Genomic DNA, 18,640 nt, shown 5'->3' with positions numbered 1-18,640 from the left:
AACGAAAAAAATGAAGATGCAGATGCAGATGCAGATATGCGGATGCAGATGCAGGATGAAGAAAGAAAGAGAGGAAGAAACAAAGTAGTAGTAAGAGAGACAGAGGTGCGCCGCGCCGCTAGTGCAAGCGCGGCTAGCTAATACTAGGTAACTAATAAGCTTGGGCAATGCTCGTGGTGGGTGTCGAGGAGACGGGCAGTAGGTACAGTACGGAGCGAAAGCTCTACTACGGTGACCCCCTCCCCCAACTCAAATCAATCAATCTACAAACTACATCTCTCTCCAGTCCGAGCACCCACCCAAGCCCGTCCTCTCTCACTCTCTCTCCCGCTCTTCTCTCTCTCCCTCTCTCTCTCACACACACACACTCTCTCTCTCTCTCTCTTCATCTCTCCATCTCTCCCTCCACCTTCTTCTCATCATCTCCCACCCATCCGCCCATCCATCCATCCAGCCGCCAACTCGATTCCCATCTCACCGTCAAATTGTGTCCAGCCCTGGCTCCCGAACTGGTCGTGGCGCCTGTCCCTGTCCCTGTACCCCCGTCCCGCATTCTATCGCCGGATTCACTGCGATTGTTGATTTCTGGCGACTCCCAATACCAACGTCCTTTTTCTCCTTGACACAGCACAGCATACTCATCCCATCCGCAGGCGACGATATACCCTTGGACATCAATCCCTTTCTTCGACCTTCGCTTGCCTTACTTGTACTTCGCAAAGCAAAGATCACCCCCAAGCCCAAGTCCAAGTCCAAGTCCAAGTCCCAATCCACGCAAGCTCCCCAGCCTGAACTATCGAACCGCTGTCGTTTCAGCAACTGGAATACGCGCCGGGTCGTACTCCCTCCCGTCGATAACACTCCCTCCAGTCGATGAAAAGAGCATAATCAACAATCCCGAATAGAAGCAAAAATGGCCTCAAAGGTAAGCCCGTTACGAGATCAACACGCCAGCAGCGAGCCACGAGCTGGAGCCCTTGGCTTTGGCTTCGTCCTACTCCCTGTGGCACATGGCATTGGCGTGTGGTGTGCTGCCGCTCTGTGCTTGTCAATCGAGTGCTGATCAATTGTTCTACCGTAGTTCTTAAGAGAGTACAAGCTCGTTGTCGTAGGTGGAGGTGGAGTTGGAAAGTCTTGCTTGACGATCCAGTTGATACAGAGCCATTTTGTCGATGAATATGATCCGACAATTGAAGGTACCGCTCTCCCATCTTCCTCACTCATCCCATTTAACGAAATATAAACTAACATCCCTCAGATTCCTACCGCAAGCAATGCGTGATCGATGAAGAGGTAGCGCTCCTAGACGTTCTTGACACGGCCGGGCAAGAAGAATACTCCGCGATGCGAGAACAATACATGAGGACAGGCGAGGGTTTCCTACTTGTATACAGCATCACAAGCAGGCAGTCCTTTGACGAAATCCTGGTTTTTCAACAACAGATCCTCCGGGTCAAAGATAAAGATTACTTCCCGATAATCGTGGTGGGCAACAAGTGTGATTTGGAAGGCGAGAGACAAGTATCAAAGCAGGGTACGTCTCCACCTGTTTTCTCCCTATGCTGGCAGGGTTTTCGGACGCTGCCCCACGGCTTAATGCTAATAGTGATGCTATTTACTTAGAGGGCGAAGCACTAGCCCGCTCCTTTGGCTGCAAGTTCATTGAGACATCCGCCAAATCCCGCATCAACGTTGACAACGCTTTTTACGACATCGTCCGCGAAATCAGACGCTACAACAAGGAAATGGCCGGCTACACAGCAGGTGGCGGCAGCGGCGCAGGGAGCGGAGGACCATCGGGCAAGATGGAGGTCAGTGAGGGTGAGCAGAACCGAAACTGCTGCTGCATAATCATGTAATTTGGCCTCCTAATAATGCGCTGGCGATTGTGGATGCTTGAGGCATGAGTGGGGTGGGTAGGAGAGAAATGCATAATGTGGGGATCTCTCGGCGGTACGGAGCAATAATGTCTGCGGGGATGCCAGCCGATGCTTTCTCGCGGAACGACTGTGGGGAGCATTTGGAGATGAGCGGACGGATGATTAATTGCGTACTATACCTCTCATCGTTCCTACACTTGAGGGGATGGCAGAGGCACGCATGGCCCTCTATAGGGGGGCATCGAGCTGGGTGGTTCTTGTTTCGGGTTGGGTCTGAATTTCATTTATTTCCCAGCAGCAAGCCAACACAGTTACGCAGCCAGAACCAAAAACAAAAAAATCTATTTCGAAAGGCCTTTCTGAACGCCAACACCCGCCAGCACGGCACGTCGACGGCGAACGACGATTGAAAGCTCTTCTCCTCCCGCGCTTGCTTCAGTTCTTTCCCCTTGGGTTGTCGAACCCACCCTTTTATTACGAATTCCCTTTTCTTTTCTTTTTTTTTTTCTTCCGACGTGGTGGCTGTGCGGGCCAGACGGGTTTCTCACTTCTCTGCAGATGGAGAGGAGTGGGGAGTGAAGAGAGGAGGTGATAACATTAAGAGGAGGGACGAGAAGAGAAGAGAAGAGACGGGACGGGAAATGGAATGGAATCGGGGGGGAGTAAAATTTAGGGGAAGCTAGCTGGAGAGGGAGGAAAGAGGACGGACGGAGTACCGTACCCGTGTCATCTCTGTAATCTTCTTTTTCTTCCTTTTTTATTTCCGTGTGTGTTTGTATGTGTGTGTGTGTGTGTTGCTGCTGCTGCTGCGGTTGTTATTGTTGTTGCGATTGTTGTTGGCTAGCTTCTCTTATTAGATTGGCATAATGGAGTTTTTTATTTACGTCTTTTGTCCTTGGATTGTTTTCTTACCTTTTTCTCTTTCATTTTCTTTTCTTTTCTTTGTCGATTGGGTTTGAATTTGATTGTGATTTTGATTTTGGATTTGGATTTGGATTTGGATTTGGGGGTGGACCTACTGCGACGATATGGACCGGGACCGCCTTTCCTCGGTCACATATACTCCCACCCCACACCTAGACGACGAAGATCAAGACGAACACCCATTGTTCAATCATAACTTACAGCAAAGCAAACGAAAATCATCGAAAACCAAGGCCCTGCTCACCAGTTCCCCGCCCATTGGCGACACAGTTTACATGCCCACACCCCGGACCTGGGTTCCGCTGCATTCTGGTAACAGGCAACGCACCGAGCGCCAAAGCCAGTCCCTAAAACCCCAAGTCGGATAAGAAGCCTGCACGATCGGAAGTCAGCAAGTTTGCATAAGAACGTCGTCGATGGAACGCAACGGCTAGCCTTACTCTTCTGCTTGGAGGATGGCGCCCTCAACGCGGCCATCTATCTGTTCCCGGTGAGCATGGCACAGCCAACTGTTCATCCTGCTTGCCGTGCAGTTGCACTGAGGCCGGGTCGCATTAGCTGCTCTCGCGGAATTCGAGCAATCAACACACAGCCATGACTTAGTCCTTTCGATCTCGCGCTGATGACGATCCATGGAATCTCGCAGCTGGTCCTCGTGGCACTCGTGGCAAGTCTGCATCGGTATAGTCCTGTGTCGCAGGCTCTCCAGGGGCTCAACCTCGCACTCCTTCGACGGGACTTTCCCGCACGGTAACCCGCTGTTGCCGTCCGAGATCCTTCTGAAGTAGTCCTCTTCTTCCGAACAGGGCACGTCTTCCAGATCCTGGTAGGTGAGCGGGTTGAGAGGCCGCTCGTTGTTGACGGGATCGATCTCCGGGAACGGCCAGCGGAATGCCCCCATGGTGCTAAGACTGCCGTCGTAGGAATACGTGGCGAATGGGGCGAAAGGATCGCCTGGGCGGCGGTTGTTGACTACTGTCGGTACGGTCACGTTGACCGTGGCAAGATCGAAAGGTGGGTCTAGGAAGACACGGGAGGGTCAGTCAGAAGGGTTTTGAAGGGTATACTTGGACGGAAATGAGACATCTCTGGAATGGGGAAAACAAGGGCATTCTTTCCGCTACCTACCAAATTGTTGGCCGTGGAACTGGGTTGGACCATTTGGATCATCCTGCGCTGCTCGCGCTCGGAATGCCCACGAAGCTTCCCCCACTTGCATCTCCCAGAACGGTCTGTACCATCCTTCTCGCTGGTTTCCGCCGAAGCCTTCACCGTAGGCGACACCTCCAACCGCTCTCGATGTACGATAGAACGGCGTCGTCCTCTCTCTGGGATGCAGATCATGGTAGCCTCTTGGTGCGTCTGCGACTCGTGCGAACGGGTTGAGCGTTCTCGCTTGGCCCGGGGGGAGCCGAGGGCTATCTGCCACCCAGTCCTCCCAAACGACATTCATCATGTCGTCAAAACTGTTGATCCCAAGATTTGGGTTCGCGGTATGGCCGTACCCGTTGTCGGGAGGGAATGGGCCCAGATGATGGTCATGGTTGTTATTGTTGAAGCCCCCTGGTGTGTAGACTGGGGACTGTGGCGGTCTCGAGGCAAGATTCTGGAGAGGTCTTGCTGGGCGAGCTCTTGCTCGAGGCGAGGCACCATAGAGATCCTCCGGCTCGAAGGGGTTGGACCCAGCACGTGGCGATGCAGGAAAGAGATCCTCCGTGTCGGAGTCGGCTATCTGCAGCATGGCGCCTTCTGGGCGTAGATTTCCGCCGGTAATTTTCCCGACACCGGACATTGGGGAGTCTTCATCGTCTCCAAGTCGGTTTCTGCCGTTGTCGTACATGGACAGATCTTCGTCGTCCTCGGCATCATCCCCTTCTCCCTCGTCGACCGACTGTCCCGGGTTCACGGGATAGGCCTTGCCGTCCTGCTCTATACACTGGGCATTGGCTTTGCTGCATCGATTGCAAGGTCTTTCGTCCCCACACGGTCTCCGCAAACGCTTACACCTCTCGCACCGCCCGAATTTATACGGTCTCGTAGGCTTTCCCCCGGCAGGTGTTGGTTGAGGCTTGGTGGCCACTTTCACCCTACTACCTCTTGTTCCCGTACCAGTACCCGCTCCTGTAGCCCTGATCACACGATCTATCTCTTCGCAGAGGATGCCACGTCTGAGGCACTGGTCGCAAGGTCTTGCATCGTTACACCTCTTACGGGACCTCTCGCACTGTTTACATCTCGGCCCTGTCAGACGGCCTCTCCTCCCTCCGGTTCCTGGGGGATCGTTCAGCCCTGGCGCTGCCGATGGGCCTTCTGACGACGACCGTGATGAACCTTCCGGGCTAGCGCTTCTACGTCTGGCAGGCCTGTCGTCTCTCAGAGCTGCTCTCCTAATATTGCTATCGCTCACCTCGTTCAAACGTCCCCGCGACCTTCCTCTCCATCCGCCCTGGACACCACTATCGGCAGGAGTAGCGACGGAGGAGCTCCCAGTTGCTCTCAAATTCGCAGCAGCCCTTCCTGCTGCAACCGTAGGAGCAGACGGGCCCGGGCCCGGGGGCCCAACAGCAGTAGGCGCATAGCCCAGAGGCTGGCCATTTGCTCTCGCAACCCTGTCTTCCTCTCTGATCCGGTCTTCCCACCTCACAGTCGGAACGCCATTCTTGCACTGGGCCGCCACAGCCGGTCCGCGCCTCTCACATTCCGAGCACGGGTACCCAACGAGCCCCACGTTGCAAGTGCGCCTGTCGTCACAGCACTTGAAACAGCGATCGCTGGGCGGGTTCGTCCGATCCTGCCCCGGCGCGTTCCACCATGAAGAAGGCACGTGCAGAAGACTCTCTCTCCTGTCCTTGGGTCGTCCCCTGACGGCCGGCGTGGGCACCATAACAAGCGGCACAACCGGCCGAGGTAGTTGCGGTAGCGCTATGCTGCTGCTGGGCGTGGCTACAGCTGCTGGAACCTTCTTGCGGTGGATGCCCCTTGCTAAGGGAGGAAGGCGGGGAGGGGAAGGCGGTGGCGCGTCCTGCGCCCCTTCCATCTCCTCGTCATCTTGCTCGTCTGTCGCTTCGGTGTAGTTTGGCCGGCCGAATGGCTGCTGTGGTCGCAGCGACATGGTTGGGGGCTCAGATGGTACAATGGCTTTCTTCTGCGGTATACCTCTGGGGCTAAGCTATTTTTGGTTTGAGCTAGGGTATGTGGTGTCGCGAGGGTGAATGCGCTGGCGCTCGCGCTCGTGTATCGCGACGGATTGACCTGCGCTGAATGCGATAGGTGCGCAAGATATGGGCGCGAAAGAACAATGCGCGTTGGTTTTCTTTGTATAGCTTCTTTCGGCCGTTGTGTGGTAAGCGAGAATTGGCTTTGTCTACATCCCGGATCGGGTAACCTCGCTTAAATTGGGCTTCATCACCACGGAACGAGATGCCGAAATAGGGTCCCCAATCGGCAACAAAAAGAAAGCTGGACTCGAGGATGAATCTATGCTTGTACTACGAACAGCTAAAGAGGTTTTGAATGATCTACAAGAAGCTAACCAATGAAAAGAAAAAAATTACCTCCCTCTAGATGACTCTCCTCGACACTTCTTCAGTTGTACACATACTCTCTACAGAGCTTGCACGACCACACCCGAGCCTGCGGCATCGAAAACCTTTCAAAGCAAGCAGTACACCGACTGTTCTGACCATTAATCAAGATCCCATTCCTGATCAAATAGTCCTCTGACGCTGCCACAAACAGGTTGAAATCCTCTTCTCGGACAAGAGCTTCGCGATGATAACTGCAGACCCAGCGACACTGCAACGAAGCCATACACAGACACAAGCCCCTCCAGGCCACATTCTGCGTTCTCGCCTTGTTCGCGCAAACCCCACACAGATACATCTTGGTCTGCTCCACCAATTCCGTATAGCGCGCCGCAAAGAAGGCCTCGAGAACATCGCGACACGGCTTGCAACTGTGGAACGGCTCCTCTATGTGACGCAGCGTCCGCTGGGGGTAGATCTCCTGCGGCTCGTTGACCTCGCACTTCTTCGTGGGCACGTTCCCGCACTTGTCCAGGTCGAAGTCGACGAAGGGGTTGTCTCCCGTCAGCCGGAGCTCGTCGCACGGCCGCTCGCTGTCCAGCCCGTACGTGGGATCGTGCACGTGCGAGTCTGCGATCCGGTCGAGGCTGGGCCAAGGCCACTCCGTTGGCCCGGCGTACTCGCTCCGTTGTCGCCCGGCGTCGTCATATACGTAGCTGGCCCAGTTCTGGAGAGGCTGGTTCACGGCTACGTTGTTTGCTGCCGGGTCGGGTCTCTGGATGCTCTGGGAACGGACATGGTCCCCGATCTGAGATGCGGGATACTGGTTTTCGGGTCGGTATGGCACCGGCACTGTAGCAGACGACCCTTGCGATGGTCTTGGCGGAGCTGCTGCTGCTGCTGGTAGGCGACTGGGGGTCCACGTCTGCGCCGCCACCTGGTGTTCCCAGTCTGCTCGCTGCCCGGCCTCAATGTTCCCGCCGAAGCCGTCCCCGTTTTGGTTGAAGGCATGTCTCTGGGCTGCAAAGGGCTCTTCTGCGGGCGGTGGCGCAACGCCCGTTCTGCGGAAGTGGTCGCCATTGTGCGGGGGCGCATTAGGATTGGGGAAAACGCCGGGAATATTGGAATTCTCCATGTCAATGTCGCCATCGGGGTCGTGACGGGGAGGGGCAAAATCATAATTGGGTGGCGGCGGTTGTTGATCCGGATATGCTTGATTGCTGCGAACGCAGTATGTGAGATTCTGTACGCAGTTCTGACAGCGATCGTTGGCGTCGCACTGGAAGGATACGATCAGTATTTGTTATCGTTTTCGAGATTTCTAGGGTACGTACCAACGCTCCAGTTATACGGCAATAGTCGCAAGCGTCAACAGCTGGGGGCCCTGGGATTGGGGGGGGTTGCTGTTGAAAAGGCGATGGGCTCGGTGGCTGTTGAAAAGGATTTGGGCCCGGCTGCTGTTGCAAAGGCGTCCTTGCCGGCTGGCGTTGCGCAGCTGGCGGAGCAGGCCTCGGCCGGTTGGATGCTTGAGGTCGTCTCCGAGATGGTGGCGCCGGAGGGTAACACCTCATCCTATTATCCCTGCACCTCTGGCAGGGCCGGTTCGCGCCATCGTTGCAAGGGACGGACTCATCCCAGCACCGCTGACACGACTCCTGCGGTCTGTTCGCGCGGTTCATCACCGCCGGGTTCTGGGACCTGGGCCTCGGGAGTGGACTTCTGCTTCTCGGGCGCGGGTTGTTTCTTGACGCGGGACCAGAGCGTGTTCTGCCCTCTTGGGCGATCCTGTTGGCCGATGCGGTGATTCCGGCTGCGCTTGGGTAGGGTGGATCACTGCGCCTACGAGTTAGCTATGTTTTCTCGCCGACTCTGTTGTCTCCGTCTCTGGCAGTGTAGCTAGCTGGCTAGCTGTAGCTGGTCGAGAAAGCTATATATCAGGAATAAGGAAAATGAGTGAGTGCAATGTCTACTAACGTCATGGATGGTTCAGCTGCGCCTGGATACATCCGGGGATCGTTTTCCCTGAAGGCTTGATTCAGCTCACGCGAGCTGGCCTGGTCGCGATTTATTCCCAGGTAGCTCGCAGCCATGGCTCTACCCGTGGGAGTGTTGTCGTATAGCCCGTCGCCGCGACCTGCTGGGTTGGGGTTTCCTATGCGCTGGTTTCCCCCCTGTGGCTGTGGAGCCAGATTCGGGGGGTAGGCCATCGGCGCGTTATTCTGCGCTGCAGCTTGGTCTTCTTGTCTTCGATCGGCCTCCCACCCCACTGGATTTGCAAATCAGCATTGATTATCCGGACGCCCTGAAGGCCGTGTCCCTTGCGAGATCATGGCTTCAACGGCGTCTCTTTCTCTCTCCGGCTGATGTTTTTGGAGCCGTGCATGGAAAAGCGGCAAAAAGATGGGTAACTAACTGGTTGGACAGCCATTTCTACATTCGTCTGCCCGGTTCAGTTCTCTGCACCGGGTACATGGATAGCCGACCGTTGCGAGGTTGCACTGCCTGTGACTTCGAACACAGTCATAGCACTTTGTTGCGCCTGAGTGTGAGCAAATGTATGTGTGTGTGTGTGCAGTGTCATTCTTCATCTCGAACACTTACATGGCTACTGGGCGGGTTCGTCCGTTCCTGACCCGCCTGGTTCCACCACATGCTCATAACATCATTCAGCAAGCTCTTCCTGTCATGACGCCCGGCCGATTGGGGCGTCGGTACGATATCCGGGGGGACCATGGGCCGCGGCAGATTATTCGGGGCAATCTGCTGTATGGGAGGTCTTCTCCGCGGGGTGCGTCCCGCGCCGGGTGCTGGTCCCGGTCTTCTTCTCGGCACCTGGGCCCTCGGTGGTCGGGAGACGCCTGCTGGGATCCGATTTGATCCTGTGATCACCAGGTCATCGTCGTCGTCATCATCGTCGTCGTCGTCGTCGTCTTCATGTTCTTCCGTGAGATCGATGGGCCGGAAATCTTGCCTTCTGTTTGGCGAGCGTGAGCGTGAGCGTGAGGGACCAAGGCCGGAACGAACGTCTGCCCGTCCGCCCGTGCGGTATGGGCCGGACATCTTGGAACTAGGCACAATAGCGTTGTGTAGCTCGTTTCCGCGATGCCGTTTTTTTTTTTCTTTCCCTTTTTTCGCTTCGTTTTTTGGACTATGGGTGAGATGTCGCAAGCTGCACACACTAGGGGTCCGAGGGGGCGCATTATACAATGAAAAAAATCCCATTGTTCTGTTGTTGTGGGTGCTGAATAGCATTCCTGGCGCTGGAATGCAGTTGTGGAATGTGAAATATGAGGGGGGCCATCTCGCTTAGCGGCTTTGTTTACTTGGTGAGAAGCGAGATTTTTGAGACGAGGTAGGTCTGTAGCAGATTTGGATTAGGAGGGGGGGAGCGGGGGGGAGGGCTTTTTGGTTTCTCTGAATCTTGAGAAATCAATCACGTTGATGCCATGAAATCGGGAGACATTGGATATGAAAAATGAATGGGTGATGGTTTTGGGAAATGATGAGACGTATGCAGGACCTCATAAGTCACTTGACGTTGAGCTAGTTGTCTTCGGCCAGGGTTAAATACAGGCAACTGTCTACATGCTTACAGTAAATATGTGTATATAATTGGGGGTTTATTGAACATTTCTCGATTTTGGAAATTGAAAAGAAGACTCCATCCGAATTGCTTGCCAAAAGCCGACTTATCTTCGACAGCAGAATCCGAGGTTTGCATCATTACTTCAAGGCACGAAGCAGAACGCTTTGAGATCTTTGTTTCAGCGAGATAGGAATACAATACGCTGTGCTGTGACGACCGTTCCGCCGCCTGAAAAAAAAAATTCTCAGCTTGCAGCCAGGAACCACGGATGCTATTCCCGCATTGCACTCCGACGCCCGTGAGACGATTTTATACGCTGGTTTTTGCCCGGTATGACTAATTAGAATGGTGGGTACAAGTCAACTCCGACTGCTAATGCATAGATAGATGAAGTTCTATTTCGCACCAGAACTCGTACTACATTCGACAGCTTGAACTCTCTCCATCCAACCATAAGCTTCAAAAGGTAAATACAAATCGAAACTCTTTTAGTGGAAAGGAATAGCTTGCATTTATAAGACGGTTTTTTTAATACTGATTGTTCAATAGGATTAGTTAAAGTAGAAGTATACTTACTGTACTGTGAAAAGTCTGCTTTCGCTTAGCTTTAATCGTACCCCTGATCGGGAGTACAGGTCAGAGGCCAGGGTTGCGGTTCCTAGTAGTGTGATAGAGTCAATGTTCAGTAATACTGCCATCGTGATAATAGTAAGCTGATCCGTACGTAGCCCGCTGGAGAAGCACAGTGGCTTCTTATGACACACTTCAACTTCAAGGAACGTGCCAGCGCACCTCACAGTAGTTATTGAGTTGTTAAGTCCGAGTGCAGGTGTTGATGCCCCGGAGCTACAGTATATGGGCTGGTAGAAGTGATTGTTAGATATAAGCTTGTCCGCCCATTTAAGCAATGCGACAAAAGAATCAGCGGAAAACGCAGACGCGATTTCGTATCCGCGATCCGAAACCTAGTGAACATCATGCCTGCCTCCTACCTCTTCGACGCCTGGGAGATGAAGTAGGTAGCTCACCTCCTCGAATGGGTAACATTGCCCCCGCGTTCTCCGGTCCAGCGTCTTGCCAGCCGTTTTCGTGGGATTCCTCGACTAAGGCCCTCACATCGGTATGATATTAGCGCTCCAAGCGGCAGGTACAGTAATCAGAGCCATGGTATCGAGCATGAAATCAGGGGCGGAGTCGCAGGCCTCTCAGTCTCGCCGCCATGATAAAAGCACCCGAACGGCGGTCCAGCATAGTACCTTTTCATAACCCGCTGCGGTGGAGATTTTCAGGCGAAGAGCTTTCGCGCTTGTACGAATCCTGTCGGGTCACGGGGGTGATTCACGGCATCTCTGCCATTTTCCCGATTCCGAATCCGTACGCGGTCCTGGAGGAGCTGGTTCGAAAATCGAAACACGCAATCGAGAAGGCAGACATGGAGAATTCAGGAGCCGTAGACTCGCAGTGCAAGACTTGATTGGAACTTGGTCACGGGCGGTGTGTGGCAGCAATGTACAAGCTGGATGGCTGGTACGCTATTGCACAGCTGATAAACCGGGCGAAGGAAAGGGGTGTGTGGGGGGGGAGACAATATCGAGAGTAGACTACGAGGGCTTTCTGTGGCTAGACAGTAGTGTATATGGACCCGGAGGATGGGATTGGTAAAGCTGAATTAATAACTAGCGGCACCCGCATTGAAAATTTTCAAGTGACATTCAATCCTATCTATCTTCTCTCACCTTCGACTTCGCCGATCTGCCGGGTCCAGGCAAGCAAGCCGAAAACCCGACCGGTTTCCGACCCAAGTGTGCTGTACACATAACGAGCTAAACGAGTGGCTTCCATATAAGTTGATGCGCATGGCCTAGTGGTCATGCAATGCTCTTGGACCGTGGGCTAAATTGGCAAGCAGGCGTAGGGTAAAATCCCATCAACGTGCCGACTTCAAACAAATCAGTTCGCCTGGTTGTTCTAGGGGGGTTTCGTATTCCACCGATTCCCCCTGAGTTTTTTGCCATTTTGCCAACATTTAAGTTAAAATTTCTCCTCAAATTTGTGTGTGTGCACAAAATCTTCCTTCTCCGATTATTTTTGGCTCCTTTTTTTTTATTGTTGTTGCCGTCGGCGCTGGGCTAGGGTCGTAAGCGAGATGGAAACCCGCCAACAACAGCATTCCTAGGCAATGACGATTCGAGAAATGTGGACAACTCTACCTCTCATGTAGCTCAAAAGAATCCCGCCCTCGCCCAAAAAGAGGAAGGGAACAGTAATTTTAGATTATTGGTATTAGAGCCTAGCATTTCAGAGCATATCAGTACAGGAAGTCCCAGAATCGCAGCCTGTATTTGATTCCTGTCTAGTGTTTTTTTTTTTCATATGCTATTGTAGCAGTGAAATCTGACCAGTTCTCTGCCGCGTTGATTCTGCGCGACTCCATCATCGATGCTCACAGAATTTAAAGAATCAAAACAAAGCCCCTTTTCTCTCGCTTCGCGGAAAGCTGCAGATCCCGATGGACGCGATGCCGCTAAGAGGCCCAGAGGCCCAGAGGTGGGGGTGGGGTTCAGAGAGAGCTCCTCCAACAAAACAAACCGCACCGCGACCTCGAAAATGACGACTCCCCACCGCCTCCAACCTGGCCCTTTTCCTTTTCATCCCAGCCAACCCGTATGCCACTCTCTCGAGCCTTCACGATTCTCTCCCGCACACTCCCGACGCTGCGAACTGTGCATCGACCACCCTTCAATCCAAGCCGCAACCCTAACATCCGCATCAGCGTCAGAACCATGGCGTCTGCAGCAATGAGCAAACGCCTCGAAGGCAAGACCATTGTCATTACCGGCGCATCATCCGGCATTGGACGAGCTACCGCGGTCGAGTTCGCGCGTACGGCGCCCAAGAATCTGCGGTTGGTCTTGACGGCGAGGAGGATCGATGCGTTGAAGGAGGTCAAGGCGGAGATTGAGAGGGATGTCGGCGAGGGCGTCAAGGTCCTACCGTTCAAGCTGGATGTCAGCAATCCGGAAGAGGTGCGGGCATTCGTGGGCCATCTGCCGGAGGAGTGGAGGGAGATCGATGTTTTGGTTAATAATGCGTGAGTTGCCGTTTTTCGCTGCCGTGTGGGATTAGTGGGTTGGGTGCTGATTATCGATGGATGGGATTGCAGTGGGCTGGTGAAGGGCGTTGCCAAAGCTCCGGAAATTGCAGAGCAGGATATCAAGGTCATGTTCGATACGAACGTCACTGGCCTCATCAACATGACACAGGCTGTTCTACCAATCTTTAAGAAGAGGGCGGACGGAGGGGCGGGAGATATTATCAATATTGGGAGTATCGCTGGTCGCGAGGCTTACCAGGGAGGAAGCATATATTGTGCGACAAAGGCAGCTATCCGAAGCTTTACTGACAGCTTGAGGAAGGAGTTAATCGCTACCAGAATCAGGATTATCGAGGTTGATCCAGGACAGGTCGAGACGGTATGTTCAGGCGGGCCAGGAGAGGAGAGTAAGTAGGGTTTCGAGGCTAATGATCCATTTGGCTAGGAATTCTCTGTTGTCAGATTCTACGGAGACAAGGCCAAGGCTGATGCTGTCTATGCGTAAGTTCCTCCGGCCGAGATCTAGGTTCGTTGAATAGAGGGCTGATCGAAAAACAGTGGCTGCGAGCCTTTGACTCCAGAGGATATCGCGGAAGTTATCGTCTTCGCTGCTGGGCGTCGGGAGAACGTCGTACTCGCTGACACCCTGATCTTTCCCAACCACCAGGTAAGCCGCCTCCCTCTCATCTCTGACTAGCTGCTAATTTGCAAGGCTGCCGCTACTGTTATGCATAAGAAGTCGTAGAAGCCCTGGCGAAATTCAGCAAGCGGACACTGGCAGCGCGATGTACAAGAAGTAGAGGCAGATAGATGGACGGATAGGTAAATAGTCTCTGCCTTTAGAGGGGAGTTTTCTATACACTAGACCTGCACTGTAGCTTCACAGCCTGTCCGGTCCTGTTTTGGATCGAGTTTTGTCGATCCTTTAATTTTCCGTCGTTGGAAAATTTCATGCTCTTGAGGTGGTAAGTCTCGGATCAATGCCCAAGCAGCAAGCAAGCGTTCCTTGGTCGGGCTTGCGACGCATGCATATACATATTGATCACAGCAATGAAGTTTTTTTTTTTTAAAAAAAAAAAGCGGAGAAGAAAAAATCCAGCCGCATAGATCTCTCTCTTTTCCTTTGTTACCGTCTTCCTCGGGCGAATCATGATCTCAGCAGCGCAGCCAGGGGGTCACCTGCCCGCCCAACTGTCAAAAAAGCTTTTTCGTATTTCGGGGTTTGGGGAGGAGAGAGACAGAGAAGACTACAAGACTAAGACCAAGGAGAATTCTGTGGTTCTGTAATAATGGAACTCACGTCTTCTCTGCTCTTCTCTTCTCGTTTCTGTTGGTATACAGATAGGTGAAGGAAGGAGTAGTCTAACCCCCCAACCCCAGCCCCCAAAAAGACCATAGGCTAGGTATTCATGCTTTACTGCGTAGGTCTATTTGATTTCCATCTAATCTAATCTAATATAATCTAATCAGATCTAGTCATGAATGAGTAATCAGTCAATCTTCAGGTTCACTCACTCACTCACTCCTCCAACCACTCCTCCACTTTGCTTATACTTGCACTTGCCTGCTTGTACTCCCAATTTCACTTTCAAACTGACGGTGGGACTTGACGTCGCGACTTTAGGGGCTTTCAAAGATCCATCGTCTTGTATTGCTTGCTATTTTGGTATCGATTTTGATTTTGCTCTGCTTTGCTCTGCTCTTCTTTCCTCTCCTCTCAAGGATCCCACCCACATCCACATGTCCAACACCCCCCCAATACATACGCACCCTCCAATGCAAAAGCAAAAGAGGAGCAGAGCAGACCAGAGCAGACCAGAGCAGAAGGGGAAAAAAAAGCAAAAACACCCTGCTTGCAGCCCGCAGAAAAAGAGCCCGCAAACCGAGTCTCCAAAAAAAATATTGAGTCTTTTAGACACCCTGAACTATTCCCCCGCCTCGAGTTTCAGATCCATAACCCCCTCGAGATTCCTTTTATTTTATCTAGGCTCGTGGCCCACGTGGCACATACTCTTCCCGAAGATCGTAGCAATAGTAACCCCCCCCCCCCCCCCAAATCTAGAAAGAGTGCAACAGGTTCAAAATCTGACTCTTCAACATCTGCGTCCTGTTCATGCCATTGCCGGAGATCATGCTCATCTGGTTGACTCCTGGAGCGGTGGTTCCGCTGTGTCCATCCTGAGGAACAAGCCCCACCATGGGCTTCGCGCACTTCTTCTAATGCCACTGTCTAGGCTTGTCGTTTCGTGGCTCCGGAGTTGTTTCGGCCTTCAAAATACTCCACGAAGCTTGCTGCTTGTCCGAGGCTTCTCTCGGGGCGGTGGATCTGGGGGTATCCCACGAAGCCTGCTGATTCTCCGAGACTTTTTGTCTCGGGACCGTGGCCTTGGAAGTAGACCACGAAGCTTGCTGCTTCTCCTTCTCCGAAGCTCGTCCAAGTTTGATGTTCTCCTGGCCAACGTTCTGCGAACTCGATACCTTCCCCTCTACTCCCTGTTCCGGCTTGGTGTTTTCGGGCTCAGGAAGCAAAGCCGCGCCAATACTGGCCGCTGCTTTCTTTCGGTCAAACTCCAACCGCTCAGCCTCCCAAATCGTGAATATGTGCTGTCTATGCTTCTCCTTCAGTGGTAATTCTTGCTCGGCTTGGGCATTTCGTTCCTCTGCAGGCTTCTTGCTAACCAATGGCTTGAGTTCAGGCTTATTACCCAATTGGTGATTTCGTTGGGTGGCGGCTGTCTCCTGAGTAGCCGGCTGAACACCCGAGGTAGAATTTGGGATGAGCTTTGGATCCGGCTGGTAGTTTCTCTTGCCTCTCGGCTTGTACTTCTTGTACCCCGTCATCATAGCTGCATCCTGCACCGACATTTCCTGATTGGCATGTCGATAGTATCCACTTCAAAGAATTAGCCGAGCATCACAAAAAACAGCCAGCGCAAACACATACCGAGGTAAATTTCCCAGTTCCTTTGAAATCGCTCTCGGAAAACTCTCCACATTCCAAGCCTTCACGCCAGCCACAGGTTTTCCATAGGCACTTGGCAAGTCCGTAGTGTGAGGATCAAGATAGTCCAACCAGGTAAACTTAGTGAACATAGCTCTCACTGTCGCCCACTCATGCCTTTCTCCCATCTGTTTCGGGGTCTGCGCGTATGCTGTACGCAGGTTGAGGTCTGCCTCAAAGTTTGACAGGGTGCGCAGTGTTCTCATGACTCCGCTTTTTCGCTCCATCAGTGTCTGGGTGAGAAGCTCGTGCAAGGGTGTTCGTCCGCAGGTGTCAACAGCGTTGACCTCTGCTCCCACTTCGAGAAGTTCGAAAACCAGGGCTTCCATACCGAACCGGCATGCGATGTGCAGAAGTGTAGACTTGTATTTCTCGTTGACAATCGGATTATTCACTTTCGATTTTCGCAGCAGATACACAGTCATATCCCACTGTTCGTGAGCAATTGCGTAGTAGAGAGGTGTGTAGCCGTCATCGTCAACCGGAGCCAGATATCTCGTACGTAGCATCACTGATCTGCCTGCGTTTATGAAACCATTCGCAGCAGCCAGATGCAGAGGCGTTTGACCACCATTCTCGCAGCAGCTGACCGAATTCCAGCACTTGAAGTCGCATTGGTGGGATTGCGATGTCGCTGTTCTGCAATTGATATCTGCGCCGTAGAGCTGCAGAACCGCGGCAGTGTCGATGATCATCTGCTCCCAGACTCGAGGGTGCTCAGATGTTGGACGAGCTCGGTACAGGAACCCATGGAGCTCAGAGAAGTGGCCCCATCTTGGTTTCTTCGCGAGCGTGGTGTGGATAGGGGACTGTCCGGATTGGCTTTTGGCGTTGGAATCAGCACCTCGAGCAAGAAGGAATTCGGTGGTCCGGGGCAATGCGTAACTGCAGGAGGTACGGAGAGCTGCATCGAGCTCTTGCTGGGTGATAACTTGGTGGGTACCCAGCGCGAGGGCAAGACAGGTGAGGTCCGGGTACTCGCTGGCTTCTTGCATGAGATCGGCACCATACTTCATCAGATGCTGTGCAACGTTGGGGGCGTCCATGAGGAGGGAGAAGTGCAAGAATGTGACTTTCTTATTCTTGACGAAGTAGGACTCCATCATCAAACTGGGGACGTCAGTCAGTCTACCGTCCAGGAATTTAGATGGGAACATATCTTACCCTTTGAGGTCAATCAGATCAGTATAGGTCGTGAGTTGCCGAATGAGGTTGATCTGGTTGTGCACGATGGACCAGAGGAAGATCTCAAACAGCGCACGCTCAATATTGTTCTCGCTCCAGGTGTTCACGGCTCGGGTGATGTATCTTTCGAAGATTGCGGGTAAGACGAGGTAATTGAAGCGACGGTTGACACGATAAAGCGTGAGGATATCCGTGATACTCTCTGTGTGTTTGACGATATTAAGCACTAACTCTGTAGGTAGGGTGCTGAAGCTGGCCGATGGAGTTGGAGGCGCCATGATGAGGTGGTGAGGGGTGGCCGGAGAAACGACTTAGGTTTGTGGAAAAGAAATGGAGTGGGTGAGGAAAGGTTGTGAGGTTGTGAGGTCGAGATGTCGAGATCTTAGTAGGTTGCAAGCTCGAGAGGTTGCGAGGTGCAGTCGAAGTCAGGAGGTTGACGAGATTTTATCTCACGTGGCCGGGGCCCGGGGAAGCGAAGTTTTTTTTTCACCCCCTTTTCAAAGGTGAATTCCAAGGTGAATGTGCGAGTCGGTACTCGGGGTGCCGAAAATCTCGGTCGTTCCAGGACGGGTAGGAACTCGCTCGTTGAAACTTTTTTCAAGGGCCGTGAAAATGTCCAAATGATACACACTCTGGCCCGTCTGGACTTCGCAGCAGAATGTGCGTGAAGTAAACCGTGTGGAGAAAAAGACTGACCTCGAGGGCTTGCTGTACGTATGTAGCAGGTACTACGCGGGGCCGAGGTGTGTCTTGTCGTGCGCGTACCAGTTTGTATTGGAGGAAGGAAGGAAAGAAGGAGAGAAGGAGAGAAGGAGAGAAGGAGAGAAGGCGGATGTTGTTCTCGATGTGTGGTGGATTGTGATTGAGAAGGAAGGGATGGAGGAAGAGCGAAGAGGAGAGGAGGGTGTTAAGTGCTGAAGGCTTGGTATTGTGGGTGGCTGTAAGTATTGTCCCTCGACTTGATATTGTATTTTCTAGCGCGCGAGACGCGCTCGCTTAAGTCAAACGCGACGTCAATTCCACAATCACTCGCTCGCCTTCCATCACTGCACTACCACCGGGGTCCGGGCTTTCAATTCACCCTGGCATAGCGTTTGATACTCTCGTCAATGAAGAGTATTCTTTGTCTCATTACAAGCATGAGTCAGCCGGTCTCCGAATGGATCCATGGTCATATATATCGCAGTGACTCGAAAGGCTCGATGCGGTCATTCAACACGCGAGGGCAGCAGCAGCAGCAGGGAATAATCCTACCTACCTACCCATTCATCGACACCTTTCAGCCCAAGTGAAGCAGATCCCCCCATTCATTACCCTCAAGCGTGGATCAACTAGGTCGAATAAATCACCGGGACTGATATACGAGCACGCCTCGTCGGAAAGATATCTGACCGATCAGAAGAGATTCGTCACTACCTTCCTTCTCTACAGGCAGGTGAAGGAAGC

General features: G+C 52.8%; 5 protein-coding genes across 5 annotated transcripts; 2 read left to right on the top strand and 3 right to left on the bottom strand.

The window, feature by feature from the left end:
- Positions 1 to 913: 913 nt before the first annotated feature.
- On the top strand, positions 914 to 1,859 carry L3040_005047 (uncharacterized protein; the record flags this gene model as incomplete). Its single annotated transcript, XM_066156434.1, has 4 exons — positions 914 to 925; positions 1,082 to 1,196; positions 1,259 to 1,534; positions 1,624 to 1,859. 4 exons carry the CDS (start codon positions 914 to 916, stop codon positions 1,857 to 1,859), a joined length of 639 nt encoding a protein of 212 aa, XP_066011840.1.
- A 1,381-nt stretch (positions 1,860 to 3,240) lies between these two features.
- On the bottom strand, positions 3,241 to 5,916 carry L3040_005046 (uncharacterized protein; the record flags this gene model as incomplete). Its single annotated transcript, XM_066156433.1, has 2 exons — positions 3,241 to 3,824; positions 3,933 to 5,916. 2 exons carry the CDS (start codon positions 5,914 to 5,916, stop codon positions 3,241 to 3,243), a joined length of 2,568 nt encoding a protein of 855 aa, XP_066011839.1.
- A 492-nt stretch (positions 5,917 to 6,408) lies between these two features.
- On the bottom strand, positions 6,409 to 9,388 carry L3040_005045 (uncharacterized protein; the record flags this gene model as incomplete). The annotated part of the gene is made up of 5 exons (XM_066156432.1): positions 6,409 to 6,437; positions 6,488 to 7,607; positions 7,663 to 8,161; positions 8,303 to 8,594; positions 8,962 to 9,388. 5 exons carry the CDS (start codon positions 9,386 to 9,388, stop codon positions 6,409 to 6,411), a joined length of 2,367 nt encoding a protein of 788 aa, XP_066011838.1.
- Positions 9,389 to 12,697: 3,309 nt separating this feature from the next.
- L3040_005044 (uncharacterized protein) lies at positions 12,698 to 13,753 on the top strand (the record flags this gene model as incomplete). Its single annotated transcript, XM_007292130.1, has 5 exons — positions 12,698 to 13,005; positions 13,078 to 13,387; positions 13,454 to 13,509; positions 13,567 to 13,675; positions 13,721 to 13,753. 5 exons carry the CDS (start codon positions 12,698 to 12,700, stop codon positions 13,751 to 13,753), a joined length of 816 nt encoding a protein of 271 aa, XP_007292192.1.
- Positions 13,754 to 15,066: 1,313 nt separating this feature from the next.
- L3040_005043 (uncharacterized protein) lies at positions 15,067 to 17,472 on the bottom strand (the record flags this gene model as incomplete). The annotated part of the gene is made up of 4 exons (XM_007292129.2): positions 15,067 to 15,175; positions 15,236 to 15,901; positions 15,953 to 17,119; positions 17,174 to 17,472. The coding sequence occupies 4 exons, from the start codon at positions 17,470 to 17,472 to the stop codon at positions 15,067 to 15,069; spliced, it is 2,241 nt and encodes a 746-aa protein (XP_007292191.2).
- Positions 17,473 to 18,640: the final 1,168 nt, after the last annotated feature.

This window comes from Drepanopeziza brunnea, assembly GCF_022702325.1.
Source record: "Drepanopeziza brunnea f. sp. 'multigermtubi' strain 214-2 chromosome Unknown ctg7, whole genome shotgun sequence".
Taxonomy (NCBI): domain Eukaryota; kingdom Fungi; phylum Ascomycota; class Leotiomycetes; order Helotiales; family Drepanopezizaceae; genus Drepanopeziza; species Drepanopeziza brunnea.
The sequence above is the reverse complement of the archived record's forward strand: the minus strand, read 5'-3'. Positions and strand labels throughout refer to the sequence as shown.